Consider the following 16,270-nt stretch of genomic DNA (forward strand, 5'->3'; position numbering starts at 1 on the left):
AAGAGATCCTACGCTACCTCATGTATGTGGTGTGAAACGCACTTGTCTCTTGAATTCACTTAAATATTTCAACACAGCCAACAATTTTTCTGTAGATATCATGCATGACATTTTGGAGGGAGTTGCTCAGTTAGAGGTGAAACTTGTGCTGCAGTACATTCAGGAGAACTTCCTAAGTGCTGAACAACTTGCTGGTAGAATACATGCCTTTGACTATGGCTTCAATCAGCAGCGAAATCGCCCACCAAGGGTAAAGTTGTTTGATGGCAGTAATGATTTAGGACTAAATGCGATTCAATCTTGGTGCTTATTGCGTAATGTACCTTTGATGTTTGGCGATTTAGTACAGGTGGGTGATAGCTACTGGCATCTTCTACTTCTGCTTCTACAAATTGTCAATATTGTGTTTTCACCAGTGCTGTCAGAAGGTATGACCATCTACCTCAAACATTTGATTATTGATCATCATCAGCTCTTTAAGCAGTTATTTCCCACACTCAGTCTCCTACCAAAGCATCACTTCATGATACATTACCCTCGCAGTATACGAAATATTGGCCCAATTCTGCACATGTGGTGCATGCGTTACGAAGCCAAACATAACTTCTTTAAGAAGCAATTAAAAAGCTTTAAAAACATTACAATGACATTGGCCAAGAAACACCAAAGTTGTATGGCCATGTATTGGGAGTCTTTTAGCCTTGAAAGATTAGCTTTAGGACCAGGAAAGATGGTGACACTTGGAGAGCTGAAAGAAGGTCCAGAAATTGCCTTAAAATTTGAAGCTGCGTTGTCTACCAGTGTTTTTTCAGCTAAGTGGATAAAGCATCATGGTACAGAGTACCGCCCTGACTTTATCATCTGTACAGAGGTAGTGTCTGAGATTCCAGTGTTTTATAAGATCAAAAGTATTGTTGTGAAAGATGACATTGTATTGCTCTGTGGAAAACTGATGGAAACCTTGTGTTTTGATGACCATTTTCATGCATTTAAGGTCAGAATGCACCCCAATATGGTGCTGAAGGTGTTGAACATAAAAGAGCTGTGTTACTTCAAACCATTTGATCTTCAAATGAAGTATGGCACTTCTGATTCCTCCCTGTATGTGGTTCCATATTGTCATTTTATGCCGAACTAAATTCATTGTTTTAAAGTGTTTTATGACTGTTTTTGTGTGTGTAGTGTTTTATGTACACTACATGAGATGTTTTAATATTTTGAGCCTGACATCAAAATAAAGCCATTAAACGTATTATCTAGTTGTGGTTTTTGCTTACTTGTTTTATATTTTAAAGCATTATTAGAAACCAGGTTTTTATGCTGCAAAACACTAAATTAAGTGTAAAGGTAACACTACAGGAAGAGTTTTAGTAACACTACTTGGTGTAAAATTAATTTAAAATTTTACTCTATGAGAGCTAATTTTTCACTAGAGATTAGTGTATGAATAACACAGTATAGAGTAACATCAACTCTCATCAGAGTTATTTGAACCCCCAGTGTTAATTTCAAATAACTCAATTCAGTGTTAAAAATCAGTGGAATTTTACACAAATAGAGTTAATTTATCACTATGATAGAGTAAATAATATGACACTACTAGTAGTGTTAGGTTCATTTAACACTCTGCGGTGTTACTCAGTGTTAAATTTTTACTCTATTTAGAGTTAATTTTACTCTAAAATTTTAACACTATAGAAAGAGTCGATTTAACACCAATTCCGAATGGGACCAAATAGACTCGGGACCAGTGTTAAATTTAACTCTTTAAGTGTTATTTTAACACTCCGAATTTTACTGTGTATAAATACAAAGTACACTGCCATCAATACAATATAGATGTTTTACACACTCCTTTTGTTGTTGACATTTACAGGCTGTGTGCTAAAGGCCACACTCTTCAAATTCATGCCAACTAATATTTTTACGTCCAGTAGGTGTCCTACTAGAGCAAATGAAGCTTCAAGAAGCTTTGCGCTGGGGTGAACCAATTGGATGAAAAGCTTCAGTGCTTCATGAAGCTTCATCTGCCCATCACTAATGTTTGCAACCTGTCTGGGGAAAAAAATGGGAGCGAAAAAAAGAAGAAGAACAAGTGGCTATGTTTGGCACTGAGGGCTTTTCATGTACCCTGAAATGTTAGCGGGCACCCGCCTGTTTCCAATCAGTGCACGGCCGCCAGGTGAGGAGTCTTAATCAGCGTCACCTGTGGAGGTTGTGGCTAACAACGAACAGAACTATAGGTGTTTAGGAATATATAAGCTGAAGAGCTTGGACACATAGCGAGTTTGTGCGTCATGGAGAGCAGGGTTCGCAGTGATTTGTAAAGGCCTATCTGGCGTTATAGTTTTAGTAAATTAGCATTATTGTTAGTTTTGCTCTGACTTGTAACAAAATGTGTGAGGACTTGGCTGGAGCTGACTCGTTGCACATAGCAGACTATGCAGTTTTTGTGTTGATGCTGCTGGTGTCCGCATCCATCGGCTTATACTGGGCTAGGATCGGAAGAAGGCAGCCAAATACCCGGGAATTCTTAACCGGAGGTCGAAAACTCACCGCTCTGCCCGTCTCCCTGTCACTGACCGCCAGCGTCCTGTCGTCCATCATACTGATATCCATTCCGGTGGAGGTAATGTGGCGGGATTGGCCTCAGATTCAAATTCTCTCATTGCACTTTCATTTTTTTCCTGTGATTAACTTTCCCCGCGAATGTTTATGACTTTAAACTGTACTTTCATAAGTATAAGGACCTTCCTCGTGCAATTAATACAACATTTAAGTAACAGAAAAACTAATTGCATAGAAATTTGACTTACAGTATACAGTATATGTTTACAGTAAAAACATTCTGTTAGCTAATAAAATATTCCAAGCTGTATTATTGGAAGTATGATTTTTATATTTAAAATATCTCAGATGAAATGTGCATTAAATGTCTTTACACTGACAGTAGTTTTACTGGTCCAGTCCATTTGGCCCACGATGAAAAATGAGTTTGACATCCATGCAGTAGTAAAAACATTTATTCAGGGTTGGACTCCTGTTAGTATTTCAAGTCTACTGCACCAACTCCAATAGCCCGACTGTGTGAATTGTTAAAACTTTATAAACCTGCATGTGTGTCATGGTCTTGCTCATTTTCCTGTTTGTTAAATTGGAAATGCTGCTTGTCTGTAGGTGTACCGCTATGGAGCCATCATAGGGTATGCTTGCTTCTGGCATTTTCTGGCCCAGGTGTTCACATGTGAGATCTTTCTCCCAGTCTTCTACAGGCTGCCCATTACCAGCACTTTTCAGGTAAGTGTAGTAGCTCTTTGCAGATTGTGTCCAATAACCAGAAGCGCGTCCGTAATTTAAAGGGAAGATATCAGCTTGTTTGGCTTCTGGTTAAACCAGTTATGATCTATTGTGTAATAAAATGTTTGTTTTTTAATTAGACTGCTCTGTGGTACAATAAATGCACCACTACTTGTTTGTTTTTTAAAAAGTCTGTTTGGATGCTGTATGAGTAACTGTCTTCTCTACCAAGTATCTGGAGCTGCGTTATAACAAAGTAACCCGTCTGCTGGTAACATTCCTCGCTATTATTCAAACAGTGAGTATGGCAGTAAGCAAGTTTTAAGACTTGTTTGGCTAGGGCCACATATCTGTAACCAGATGGCTATTTGTCCTTTTTTTTTACCACAGCTCCTCTTGTCTGGACTTGTGGTTTATGCTCCAGCCCTCGCATTAAATCAAAGTATGTTCAGTCAGATTCAGGAAACATTACTGCACAAGTAAACTTGCGGGTACTTGAGTGACCAGTATCTTAAATGTTCCCACTTCTCTGCAGTGACTGGCTGGAATCTGTGGGTGGTAATTGTGGTAACAGGAATGGTCTGTACTGCATACTGCGCATTGGTATGGAACAACAAAAGCTGCAAAAGTCATCTCTCTCTGCTATACATTTCCCTTAAACTGAACTGTTTCTTGCTTTTGCTGTCTGGATTTAAATGGGCTCATTATTGCAGGGTGGAATGAAGGCAGTGGTTTGGACAGATGTTTTCCAGGTAGGCTTCAACACGCAAGATTACTCTTAATGCTACATAGCCTACATGGAAGAATATCAAATGAGTCCATTTCGAGTGCCAGGACATTTGGCTTTAATTCTAAATCACAATTAAACTTGAATTCTAGTTGTAGCAGTGGGGTAACTGTCTTGCTATAATGATCCGATTTTATCTTCTAGGTTGGAATAATGTTAGCAGGCCTTCTCTGTGTCATATCCAAGTGTCTCCTCTTAGAAGGAGGAGTCTCTATTCTGTCCAATTCACAACAAGGAGGAAGACTGAACTTTCTGGAGTGAGTATAAGGGAAGAAAGTAAAGTAACGTTAAGAGCCTGCATATTCAAGCCCTTGCATCTCAATACTGAGGAATTGTTTTAGCAAATTGATGAGTACAATTTTGCAACATCTTAATTCAAATGATAGAAATGTACAGTAAATTAAAGTGTATTTCAAATTTTAACTTAAGTGTACTTGTGTGTTTGAGCCCCACTGTTGGAACTGAGTGCAACAAAAGCACTGCTTTCTTTACTTGGATTTAAATCACAGTACTTGAACTAGGCACGTTGATAGACTGAACTTCTGGAAACAAATTGCTTCTGTACTATTGTCTGAAAATAAGCCAAAGAACTCTGGCTGAAACCCAATCTAGGGAGTGATTGTCCGGGTAAAGGCAAACTTTATTTATTTTTTTTAAACCGCTCTAAATGAATAAGTCAAAACGACTCAATAGCCCAGGGGTGTCAAACGTAAGGCCAAGGGGCCATAATTGGTCTACCAGAGACTCTGACCAAAGTAGATGAGAACAATCAATTTTTTTTTATTTTTATTTTTTCAAAGTGGGTCAACAGTAAAGACCTCCTGCAATGAGCTAGCAACAATTTTTAAACTTTACACATTTCTTACATTTTAAGATGGTCCATTGATGGACTTGCAGGTATATTTAAACTGTACAGAAAGGAAGTTCGACTGGTTCGGCCCATGTCTCCTGCAGTGTTAAGGCTTTGACATCCCTGCAGCAACTTCTGACATGTTTGACCATATTAGCGTACTCTAATCTACTCTTACTCGGGCTTATTTGGATAGATTGCAAATATGCTGAATATTATGTTACAGTGCTGGGGTTTAAAAATCACTTTAACTTTATTTTCTGAGCAAATATTATTCTGCCTTTTCACTACAGTATTGTCTTGTGACAAACATCAGGCCAGCTTTTCCTGGAAACCTCATTGATATATCTGTGTAGGCTCTTAGTCATCCATCATCAGTCATATAAGGAGTTACGGGTCATATTGATGCATTTGCGTGAAATCATTAGGGGCTGTAATTTGTTTTTTAAATATGAATAAAGTTGCACAATTTTCACTTCACTTTAGATGATTCATAGGTATACTGTTTTCCCAGTTTTGACTTGAACCCTCTGAGGCGGCACACTTTTTGGACCATAGCCATCGGTGGGACACTTGGCTGGATCATGACCAGTGGAACTAACCAGACTCAGGTTCAGAGATACAACTCCTGCAAGAGCATCACTGATGCCAGAATGTGAGTCATAATTTGATGGGAGGATTTTGTAACTGAAACAATACTATATCACTTAAAATGTGTGAATCTAGACTCAAATGTGTGAAATTTTCAGGCTTGCATATGGACGTGTAAAAATGTGCTAGTCAATTTTCTGCTTATCTAATCTATTAAGTGCAGTGTACTTGCAAGCAGGACCCTAGAATAGTTAGTCTGGTCTTGGTATGATTTAAGGACCCTGAGTCTTGTAACGAAGGGGACCCGGATACAGTGCATCCATAAACAAGTGTAGATTCTTCTTAATGCCAGCCTGGCCAGAATGGAAATTTATCCTTTCAACTGTTTCACCTGGTCTCTTTCAGAGCTGTGTTCATCAGCGTGGTAAGTTATTCCTTGTTCCTGGGATCTGCAGTGTTTTCAGGATTGTGCCTCTACTCTTTCTATAAGGACTGTGATCCATGGACAGCTGGAAAAGTTTCTTTTTCTGATCAGGTATTGAGGTTCTGTGTCATAACTTAATACCCCTTAAAGTACTAGTGGATCTGCCTGTGGTTTTACAAGCACTAAGTTGATCTTTGTTTCTTCATAGCTGCTGCCATATTTGGTCATGAATATCCTGAAAGGCTACCCTGGCCTGCCAGGACTCTTTCTTGCAGCAGTATACAGTGGCACCTTAAGGTTTTATACTCCTTTATTTGCTAATAAAGTGTTGCAGTTCCCAGCATCAAAAGCTGGGCCTCATCCTGTACTGAATGCATCTTGTTTCCTAGCTGGTTCCATCAGTTAAATGATTGTCAAATGTTACGTGAATGATTGCAGAGATTTTATTAACTTTTATTAAACTCAGCACAGTCTCGTCAATCATCAACACACTGGCTGCAGTGACTCTAGAGGACCTGATCAAGCCAAATGTCTCACTGACTGACAGACAATTGCTTCACATCTCCAGAGCACTGAGTATGTACCTGATCTGTTCACAGTACATGGTGTACATGGTTAACTCTGTCCTTTGAGCACTGGTATGTGACTGAGGCTAAAGCTGAATCAGTCAATAAATCTTCATGATTAAAATGTCAGTTGTTACACGATGTTGTTGCAGGTTGCGGTATCGGAGGGTTGTGTGTTTCTATGGCTGGCCTGGCATCACTTATGGGACTACTTACTCAGGTAGTGAGAATCTGATACAAGTTACAACATGATAATGCATGAATTTTAAATGTGGCCTACCAAACACTTGGAACATTAATGTTTGTGTGGCATTTAAGGTTTCACTTCAGATGTCTTTCACAGGCAAGAATCATCATCAGTGGGGTCAGTGGAGGTCCTATGTTTGGTCTGTTTGTGTTGGGTATCCTGTGCCCATTTGCCAACTCCACAGTACGTCTTCGACTTTTTACTCTTGCTTTGATTTCATTATATTGCCTTAACATGAGAAATTAATCTGGATTACAAATTGGCTAAATGGTATCCCCATGAACTGCAGATAACAAATCACATTGATGATTTGTCTATTAAAAATTCAGGGCATGGTGTATGTATCTTTTAAACAACTGGGCACTCTATTTACAAGTGACACATGAATTAAAGAAGAAATTAACTAACTTTCACAGCAAAAATCCACAAAAGAAACTGTATTTAGGCTTAAGCAGGAGATGGACAGTCCCGTTAACTCACAGGAAGACAATATTTGAATTCAGTTGTGAATGTGAACCACATTCACAACATGTGAACCACATGGAAGCTTCACTGTGTAGCTACTGGTCTGTCTGCAGGGAGGTTTGTTTGGTCTTGCTTTCGGGTTCGCTGCTTCCCTGTTTGTAAGCCTCGGATCCATGCTGTCTTACGCTGACCCTGAGATGACTCGACCTCTGTCACTAAGCACCGAGGGTTGTAACTTCACCATTCCTGGCAGTCTCAACTGGACCACTGATCTTCCAACACAGATGAATTCATTTACCATGGCTCAAGTGCAAGATGGTGCCACGTAAGTGCGGCGGTGTATATATCGTGTGATCAGAAACTTTGTAGTTCGTTATTGTGTGAAAGCTTAAGTGCCATTTTTCTCTCACCAGACATCTGCGGACACGTAACTGGCACTCTCCTTCTTACCTCTACTTCTCTGTCATTGGATTCATCACAACTGTGATTGTTGGAGCGATAGTCAGTCTGTACACTGGTAAAAATCTCACAACTGATTACAAACATTAGACGGGGAAACCGAACCTTGTATCACTGTTGCATTTGGCCCCTTTGTCTTCAGGTGGACTGAAACAGAAAGTGGCACCCAGTCTTATGCTGATGAAAGAGGACATGCTGACCTATCATCTGTTCAAGCTCATCAAATGTAAAGTAAGTGCTGTAGCGTGAAACGGGTGGGTTGTTTTTTTTTTTTTTGTTGTTTTTTTTTCTGTCCCGTTTGGCTCTTTAGCCATCAGAATTGTTGTCTGAAGGCCACGAAAGATGCCAAGCAGATTTACTTTACCAACTGGATCACAATGGCCTTGATTGGTCCATTTGATTGACCTTTGTTATAATTATGTATTTAATTTTCAGTTGTTACAGACATGACTGGGGGATGGGACAGGGAGAAAGAATGAGAGAGGGAGAGAAATAAAAATAGAGGGGAGAAGAGATGGTGGGTAAGGGGGGAGGGAGGGAGGGGGGGGAAGAAACAAACCTCAGTAGTTTCTTTTTTTTTTTTTTTTTTTTCTTCTCCCTTATCTCCATACAGGTGATCAAGGTGTTTTGTTTAACAGGCAAGCTCACGGTTGCTCACGTTTTTTTTCTCCCCCTTTAGGTCACAAAAAGACAAAAGGGGGCCGAACGGGGTGAGACCGAGGTAGGAACACAAATCCAGAGTTCTACATCAAATGACATTTACTACCCTTCTTGTTACAGTAGTTCAAAATGATTCTTGGCCTAATGAGATTCTCCCCTACAGGAGACAGATGAAGGCCATTTGAGGATGACTATGCTTAAGAGAAGAGGTGCAGAAGATTAGATGGGATCTAACGAATAGAATACTAAAAGGATTGCTTTTATGTTGTAACATTGTAATTTTTAAGCAAACCTTCAGTCACCATTTTATTCTAATGTGCCTCATGCTTACTGACCCTACGAGAACAAGCCTGCTAGATGAACACTGGCAAGATTATGAATGCATGGATCTGATTGCAGCCTCTATGGTTTGCTGCAAGTCATTTCCAAAGTTTACCTGAGATTTACTATTCAAACTTCAACATGGGCAACAAAGCATTGCTCTAATCCAGGTAGCTGCAGGAGTTATAAAATATTGACAACTGTTTTAGTGATTGTGGTGATTTGTAGTTCTTGGGACAAATAATCTTTTTTTTTTAATTGTTTTTTGTTTTTATTTTTGGAGGGGTGTGGGTGCTTTTAATATACTTGTATACACATTTTAAATGTTAATCAACAAATTGGACATGCATATTCAAATATATACTGATTTGCAACAAACTTCAGCTCTGGTGTCTGTCTTTCTTGAGTAGTCTAAACATTGGCAGTTTAGTACCAATGATTCCCTGACCAGGAAAATGATGCATTAACATTTTACATACACATGGATTCAAGGCAGTTTAAACTTCTGCTTAACCCTAGGCAAGGCAAGTTTATTTGTATAGCACAATTCAACAACAAGGTGATTCAAAGTGCTTCACAGAGACATTAGAAACAAAAACAAATAAAAAGCATGATTTAAAATTGATTAAAACAAACTAGCTAACTAATTAGCAAACACAAACAAACAAAACAGTATATAAAATCAAAACAGTAGATAAAATCAGTAGTTAAAATGTAAGTTTTGAAATTTAAGCTTGAAAGTGTGGATTTGGTGCTTTATTCAAATGCAGCTGAGAATCGGTGAGTCTTCAACCTGGATTTAAATAAACTGAGTGTTTCAGCTGATCTGAGGCTTTCTTGGAGTTTGTTCCAGATATATGGAGCATAAAAGCTGAATGCAGCTTCTCCGTGTCTGGTTCTGACTCTGGGAACTGATAAAAGACCGGATCCAGATGACCTGAGGGATCTGGAAGGTTCATACTGGGTCAGGAGGTCACTGATGTATTTTGGTCCTAAACCATTCAGAGTTTTATAGACCAGCATCAGAACTTTAAAGTCTATCCTCTGACGGACAGGCAGCCAGTGTAAAGACCTCAGAGCTGGACTGATGTGGTCCACTTTTTTGGTCTTAGTGAGGACTCGAGCAGCAGAGTTCTGAATGAGCTGTAGTTGTCTGACTGACAAGAACATTTTCTTTTTCTCCACCCAAGCAAATACATTTACATGATTTCTCTCTCCTGCAGCTGTTGGCATGTCGAGGAGACTGTGCCTTAACCAGGGAAGTCTCAAATGTCCCAGGAATGGGTGGATTGAAGACCAGCTTTCCAGTGTGAATAAGAATATTCTTTAATTCCTGCTTGTTGTTCTGTAATTTTAAGACCTATTGATCTGCATGAAAATTGCAAGAATGTAGGCATTAAACCCAGAGATGGTAATCTAGGGTTTTGTTTTTGATTAGCCCTTTTTGGAGTTCAGACATTTAAGTTCAACTTGGTCAGTAACAGGAAAACTTTGAGCAGATAGTTGGGGTGCACATAGTGTTTAATTAGCTTTTCTGAGCAAACATAATGACCCCTTTCTCCTCCCATCCTATGAGAAATATGGTCAACACTGATACGTTCATACCTCAGTTTACTGGATTTAAATTTAAACTCTTTACACTGCCATGGCAAATCATGTTAGCTTTCTTCTACAGATGTATGCAATTAGAGTGAAGTTAATCAGAGTTGAATGAACAGCAGCTAACTGTATTTTCTCTTTAGCCCATGAAGAGATCGAGGGCTGAGCAGGGTGCGACAGAGTTAAAAACACTCATCCAGAATTCTTGGTCATCTGGATGAGCCAAGATGTCTTGGCTCATCCACTTGGTGTTCGCTCGCTCTGTGGTATAGTATCGCTTCCTGTTCCTGCTCAAACACAGTGGTGTTTCTGAGTAGCTTATTTGCTTAGCAGTTTAATTAACAACTTTTAAATACATCCTTTTTTCACAGTATAATCTTCACGTGCTTTATCCGAAGCACACTTTCTGTGTACTCACTACCTAATTTATAGCCAAAGTATTCACTCACTGTCTCTGTACTGTTTCGCTAGCTTAGCTCGTAGCCGACCCGTTAGCACCATGGCTACTTCACCTGTCCCTTCTGCACTTTCTTGCTCATTGTGTCAGATGTTTAGTTACTCCTCGGCCTCCTTTAGCAGTAATGATATCTGCAACAAATGTAGCATATTTGCAGCTCTGGAGGCCAGAATTACTGAACTGGAGACTCGGCTTTGCACCCTGCTCTCACCCTTAGCTAGCCAGGCCCCTGTAGCTGGTGCAGCCGAAGATAGCGTAGGCCCCGCTAGCTGTTCCCCGGCAGATCCCAAGCAGCTGGGGAAAGACGGCTGGGTAACGGTGAGGAGGAAGCGTAGTCCTAAACAGAAGCCCCAGGTACACCACCAACCCGTTCATGTGTCTAACCGTTTTTCCCCACTCTGTGACACACCCGCTGGGGGTCAAACTCTGGTAATTGGTGATTCTGTTCTCAGACAAGTGAAGCTAGAGACACCGGCAACCATAGTCAATTGTCTTCCAGGGGCCAGAGCAGGCGACATTGAAGGAAATTTAAAACTGCTGGCTAAGGGTAAACGTAAATTCAATAAAATCATAATTCACGTCGGCAGTAATGACACCCGGTTACGCCAATCGGAGGTCACTAAAATCAATATTGAATCGGTGTGCAACTTTGCCAAAACAATGTCGGACTCTGTAGTTTTCTCTGGTCCCCTCCCCAATCAGACCAGGAGTGACATGTTTAGCCGCATGTTCTCCTTAAATTGCTGGCTGTCTGAGTGGTGTCCCAGAAACGATGTGGGCTTCATAGATAATTGGCAAACCTTCTGGAGGAAACCTGGTCTTGTTAGGAGAGATGGCATCCATCCCACTTTGGATGGAGCAGCTCTCATTTCTAGAAATATGGACAAATTTATTAAACCCCTCAAAACATGACTATCCAGAGTTGGGACCAGGAAGCAGAGTTGCAGTCTTACACGCCTCTCTGCAGCTTCTCTCCTCCTGCTACCCCCCAAAAACCCATCTCCATAGAGACTGTGTCTGCTTCCAAAAAGACAAAAAACAAACTAAAAACCAGCAACAAACAACTTAAACATTTACAAAGAAAGAACAATACAGTATCCACATCTGAACCAAAGAGTAAAACAGTGAAATGTGGATTATTAAATATTAGGTCTCTCTCCTCCAAGTCTCTGTTAGTACATGACTTAATAATTGATCAACAAATTGATTTACTCTGCCTTACAGAAACCTGGTTGCAGCAGGATGATTATGTTAGTTTAAATGAATTAACACCCCCGAGTCATTCTAACTACCAGAAATCTCGAAGTACAGGTTGAGGGGGCGGTGTGGCAGCAATTTTTCACACCAGTCTATTAATTAATGAAAGACCAAGACAGACTTTTAATTCATTTGAAAGCCTGATGCTTAACATTGTCCACCCCAGCTGTGAAACTCAGAAACCAGTCTTACTTGTTATCATCTATCGTCCACCTGGGCCTTACACAGAGTTTCTGTCTGATTTCTCAGACTTTATATCTAATTTAGTTCTGAGCTCAGATAAAATAATTATTGTGGGTGATTTTAACATCCATGTTGATGCTAAAAATGACAGCCTCAACATGGCATTTAATCTGTTGTTAGACTCAATTGGTTTCTCTCAAAATGTAAAAGAACCCACCCACCACTTTAATCACACTCTAGATCTTGTTTTAACATATGGCATAGAAACTGAACATTTAACAGTGTTTCCTGAAAACCCTCTCCTGTCTGATCATTTCTTGATAACATTTACAATAATTGATTACGCAGCAGTGGAGAGTGGACTTTATCAAAGTAGATGTCTTTCTGAAAGCGCTGTAACTAAGTTTAAGAATATAATCCAGCCACTGTTATCATCGTCAATGCCCTGTACCAACACAGAGCAGAGCAGCTATCTGAACGCTACCCCAACAGAGGTCGATTATCTTGTTAATAATTTCACCTCCTCACTACGTACGACTCTGGATACTGTAGCTCCAATGAAAACTAAGGTCTCTAATCAGAAGTACCTGACCCCGTGGTATAATTCTCAAACACGTACCCTAAAGCAGATGACTCGTAATCTGGAGAGGAAATGGCGTGTCACAAATTTAGAGGATCATCATTTAGCCTGGAGAAATAGTTTGTTGCTTTATAAGAAAGCCCTCCGCAAAGCCAGAACAGCTTACTACTCATCACTGATTGAAGAAAATAAGAACAACCCCAGGTTTCTCTTCAGCACTGTAGCCAGGCTGACAAAAAGTCAGAGCTCTTTTGAGCCAACCATCCCTTTAACGTTAACTAGTGATGACTTCATGAACTTCTTCACAAATAAAATTTTTATCATTAGAGAAAAAAATACCAATAATCATCCCACAGATGTAATATTATCTACAGCTACTCTTAGTTCCATTGATGTTAAGTTAGACTCTTTTTTTCCAATCGATCTTTCTGAGTTAACTTCAATAATTACTTCCTCCAAAGTCAAAGGAGCTTGCAAAGAAAAGCGTATGGACTTCTTTAAGTTACTTGAAGACGTTTCACCTCTCATCCGAGAGGCTTCTTCAGTTCTAAGGTCAAATGGTGGAGAGTCCCAGATATAACCCTGGTGGGAGTGTCCCCCCACAGAGGGACAAAAGGACCCCCTGATGATCCTCTAATCGCCTGAGCCAAGGTGTGGAACTGGGTGTGGGTCCCAATCAGCCAGAGTTTCGGGTGAGTTCATTGTGAAACCTGGCCCCACCTTATCATGCGAATTCCTGAGGTCAGATGGCCCAGGGTGTGAGTGGGCCTTAAGGCGTCTGGGAAGGGATCTCAAAACTGGATTATAAATGGCAGAGAGTTGGTGTCGTAAACCACCACCTCTGTTCAAAGATGGTCGCTCACAGTGGACATAGATGGCTTCTTTCACTCCTCTTTCAAACCATCTGTCCTCTCTGTCCAAAATGTGAACATTGGCATCCTCGAAAGAGTGTCCTTTATCCTTAAGATGCAGATGGACAGCTGAATCTTGTCCTGTGGAGGTCGCTCTTCTGTGTTGTGCCATGCGCTTGTGAAGTGGCTGTTTGGTCTCTCCAATGTAGAGGTCTGGGCATTCCTCGCTGCACTGTACGGCATACACCACATTGTTAAGTCTGTGTTTTGGCGTTTTGTCTTTCGGGTGAACCAGTTTTTGTCTGAGTGTGTTGCTGGGTCTGAAGTAGGGTCTTAAAGCGAGACCCCACAAGCAGCTACAAAAAGAAAGTTATAGCTTGCCTTCAAGACTTGGAAAAGGACAAAATCATTGACCGCCTTACTTATCACCGCCTTTACCCAGGGGATGCCATACCCTGCATTTACGGACTTCCAAAAATCCACAAGGAAGCTGTCCCACTCAGACCCATAGTCAGTAGCATCTCTGACTATGGGCCTCTGACCCTCTGTGGGGGGACACTCCCACCAGGGTTATATCTGGGACTCTCCACCATTTGACCTTAGAACTGAAGAAGCCTCTCGGATGAGAGGTGAAACGTCTTCAAGTAACTTAAAGAAGTCCAGACGCTTTTCTTTGCAAGCTCCTTTGACTACGATGACCTGGATGACTGAGAACCTTCACAGACATACTTCCTCCAAACCATCAATGTGTCTTTTAGACCTCATTCCTACAAAACTGCTCAAAGAAGTCCTGCCATTGATTAATTCTTCGATCTTATATATGATCAACCTATCTCTAATAATCGGCTATGTACCACAGGCCTTCAAGGTGGCTGCAGTTAAACCTTTACTCAAAAAGCCATCTCTAGACCCAGCAGTCTTAGCTAATTATAGGCCAATCTCCAACCTTCCTTTCATATCAAAAATCCTTGAAAGAGTAGTTGTCAAACAGCTAACAGATCATCTGCAGAGGAATGGTTTATTTGAAGAGTTTCAGTCAGGCTTCAGAGCTCATCACAGCACAGAAACAGCTTTAGTGAAGGTTACAAATGATCTTCTTATGGCCTCTGACAGTGGACTCATCTCTGTGCTTGTCCTTCTTGACCTTAGTGCAGCATTCGATACTGTTGACCATAATATCCTATTAGAGCGATTAGAACATGCTGTAGGTATTACAGGTATTGCACTGCAGTGGTTTGTATATCTATCTAATAGACTCCAATTTGTGCATGTAAATGGAGAGTCCTCTTCACCCACTGAGGTTAATTATGGAGTTCCACAGGGTTCAGTGCTAGGACCAATTCTGTTTACATTATACATGCTTCCCCTAGGCAGCATCATTAGAAGACATAGCATACATTTTCACTGCTATGCAGATGACACCCAGCTCTATCTGTCCATGAAGCCAGATAACACACACCAATTAGTTAAACTGCAGGAATGTCTTAAAGACATAAAGACTTGGATGGCCACTAACTTTCTGCTTCTTAACTCAGATAAAACTGAGGTCATTGTACTCGACGCTGAAAAGCTTAGAAATATGGTATCTAACCAGATTCTTACTCTGGATGGCATTACCTTGGCCTCCAGTAACACTGTGAGGAACCTTGGAGTCATTTTTGACCAGGATATGTCCTTCAACGCACATATTAAACAAATATGTAAGACTGCGTTCTTCCATTTGCGCAACATCTCTAAAATTAGAAATATCCTGTCTCAGAGTGACGCTGAAAAACTAGTTCATGCATTTATTACTTCCAGGCTGGACTACTGCAATTCATTATTATCAGGATGTCCAAAAAACTCACTGAAAAGCCTTCAGTTAATCCAAAATGCTGCAGCAAGAGTACTGACAGGGACTAGAAAGAGAGCATATTTCTCCTGTTTTGGCTTCCCTTCATTGGCTTCCTGTTAAATCCAGAATTGAATTCAAAATCTTGCTCCTCACATACAAGGTCTTAAATAATCAGGCCCCATCTTATCTTAATGACCTTGTAGTACCATATCACCCTATTAGAGCACTTCGCTCCCGCTCTGCAGGCCTACTTGTTGTTCCTAGAGTATTTAAAAGTAGAATGGGAGGGAGAGCCTTCAGTTTTCAGGCCCCTCTTCTGTGGAACCAGCTTCCAGTTTGGATTCGGGAGACAGACACTATCTCTACTTTTAAGATTAGGCTTAAAACTTTCCTTTTTGCTAAAGCATATAGTTAGGGCTGGACCAGGTGACCCTGAATCCTCCCTTAGTTATGCTGCAATAGATGTAGGCTGCCGGGGGATTCCCATGATGCATTGAGTTTTTCCTTTCCAGTCACCTTTCTCACTCACTATGTGTTAACAGACCTCTCTGTATTGAATCGTATCTGTTATTAATCTCTGTCTCTCTTCCACAGCATGTCTTTATCCCGTCTTCCTTCTCTCACCCCAACCGGTCGCAGCAGATGGCCGCCCCTCCCTGAGCCTGGTTCTGCCGGAGGTTTCTTCCTGTTAAAAGGGAGTTTTTCCTTCCCACTGTCGCCAAAGTGCTTGCTCATAGGGGGTCATATGATTGTTGGGCTTTTCTCTGTATCTATGAAGCGCCTTGAGGCGACATTTGTTGTGATTTGGCGCTATATAAATAAAATTGAATTGAATTGAATTA

The 16,270-nt window shown here is 40.7% G+C and overlaps 2 protein-coding genes across 3 annotated transcripts in view; one reads left to right on the top strand and one right to left on the bottom strand.

Moving 5' to 3' along the window:
• Window positions 1-16,270, bottom strand: part of LOC146499765 (sodium-coupled monocarboxylate transporter 1-like) — an 88,376-nt gene that overhangs the window by 25,120 nt on the left and 46,986 nt on the right. The gene's annotated exons all lie outside the window — the stretch shown is intronic.
• On the top strand, window positions 1,937-9,044 carry LOC146499769 (sodium-coupled monocarboxylate transporter 1-like). Of its 2 annotated transcripts, XM_085136808.1 has the most exons (18): window positions 1,937-2,629; window positions 3,178-3,297; window positions 3,530-3,595; window positions 3,688-3,739; window positions 3,833-3,900; window positions 4,011-4,049; window positions 4,229-4,341; window positions 5,449-5,589; window positions 5,931-6,060; window positions 6,158-6,246; window positions 6,416-6,525; window positions 6,668-6,735; window positions 6,859-6,945; window positions 7,341-7,552; window positions 7,641-7,744; window positions 7,829-7,917; window positions 8,366-8,407; window positions 8,510-9,044. In XM_085136808.1, exons 1-18 carry the CDS (start codon window positions 2,396-2,398, stop codon window positions 8,567-8,569), a joined length of 1,824 nt encoding a protein of 607 aa, XP_084992934.1. In that variant the 5' UTR covers window positions 1,937-2,395; the 3' UTR covers window positions 8,570-9,044. The 2 variants fall into 2 exon arrangements, with proteins under 2 accessions (XP_084992934.1, XP_084992935.1); XM_085136809.1 differs by lacking the exon at window positions 8,366-8,407 and having other exon boundaries at window positions 1,938-2,629.

This window comes from Neolamprologus multifasciatus, chromosome 17 (assembly GCF_963576455.1).
Source record: "Neolamprologus multifasciatus chromosome 17, fNeoMul1.2, whole genome shotgun sequence".
NCBI lineage: Eukaryota > Metazoa > Chordata > Actinopteri > Cichliformes > Cichlidae > Neolamprologus > Neolamprologus multifasciatus.

Coding starts and splice junctions, on each gene's coding strand:
- LOC146499769 (XM_085136808.1), top strand. CDS start 2,396: ATGTGTGAGGACTTGGCTGGAGCTGACTCGTTGCACATAGCAGACTAT. Junction 3,740..3,832: donor AGCCCTCGCATTAAATCAAA/GTATGTTCAGTC, acceptor ACTTCTCTGCAG/TGACTGGCTGGAATCTGTGG. Junction 4,050..4,228: donor TTTGGACAGATGTTTTCCAG/GTAGGCTTCAAC, acceptor TTTATCTTCTAG/GTTGGAATAATGTTAGCAGG.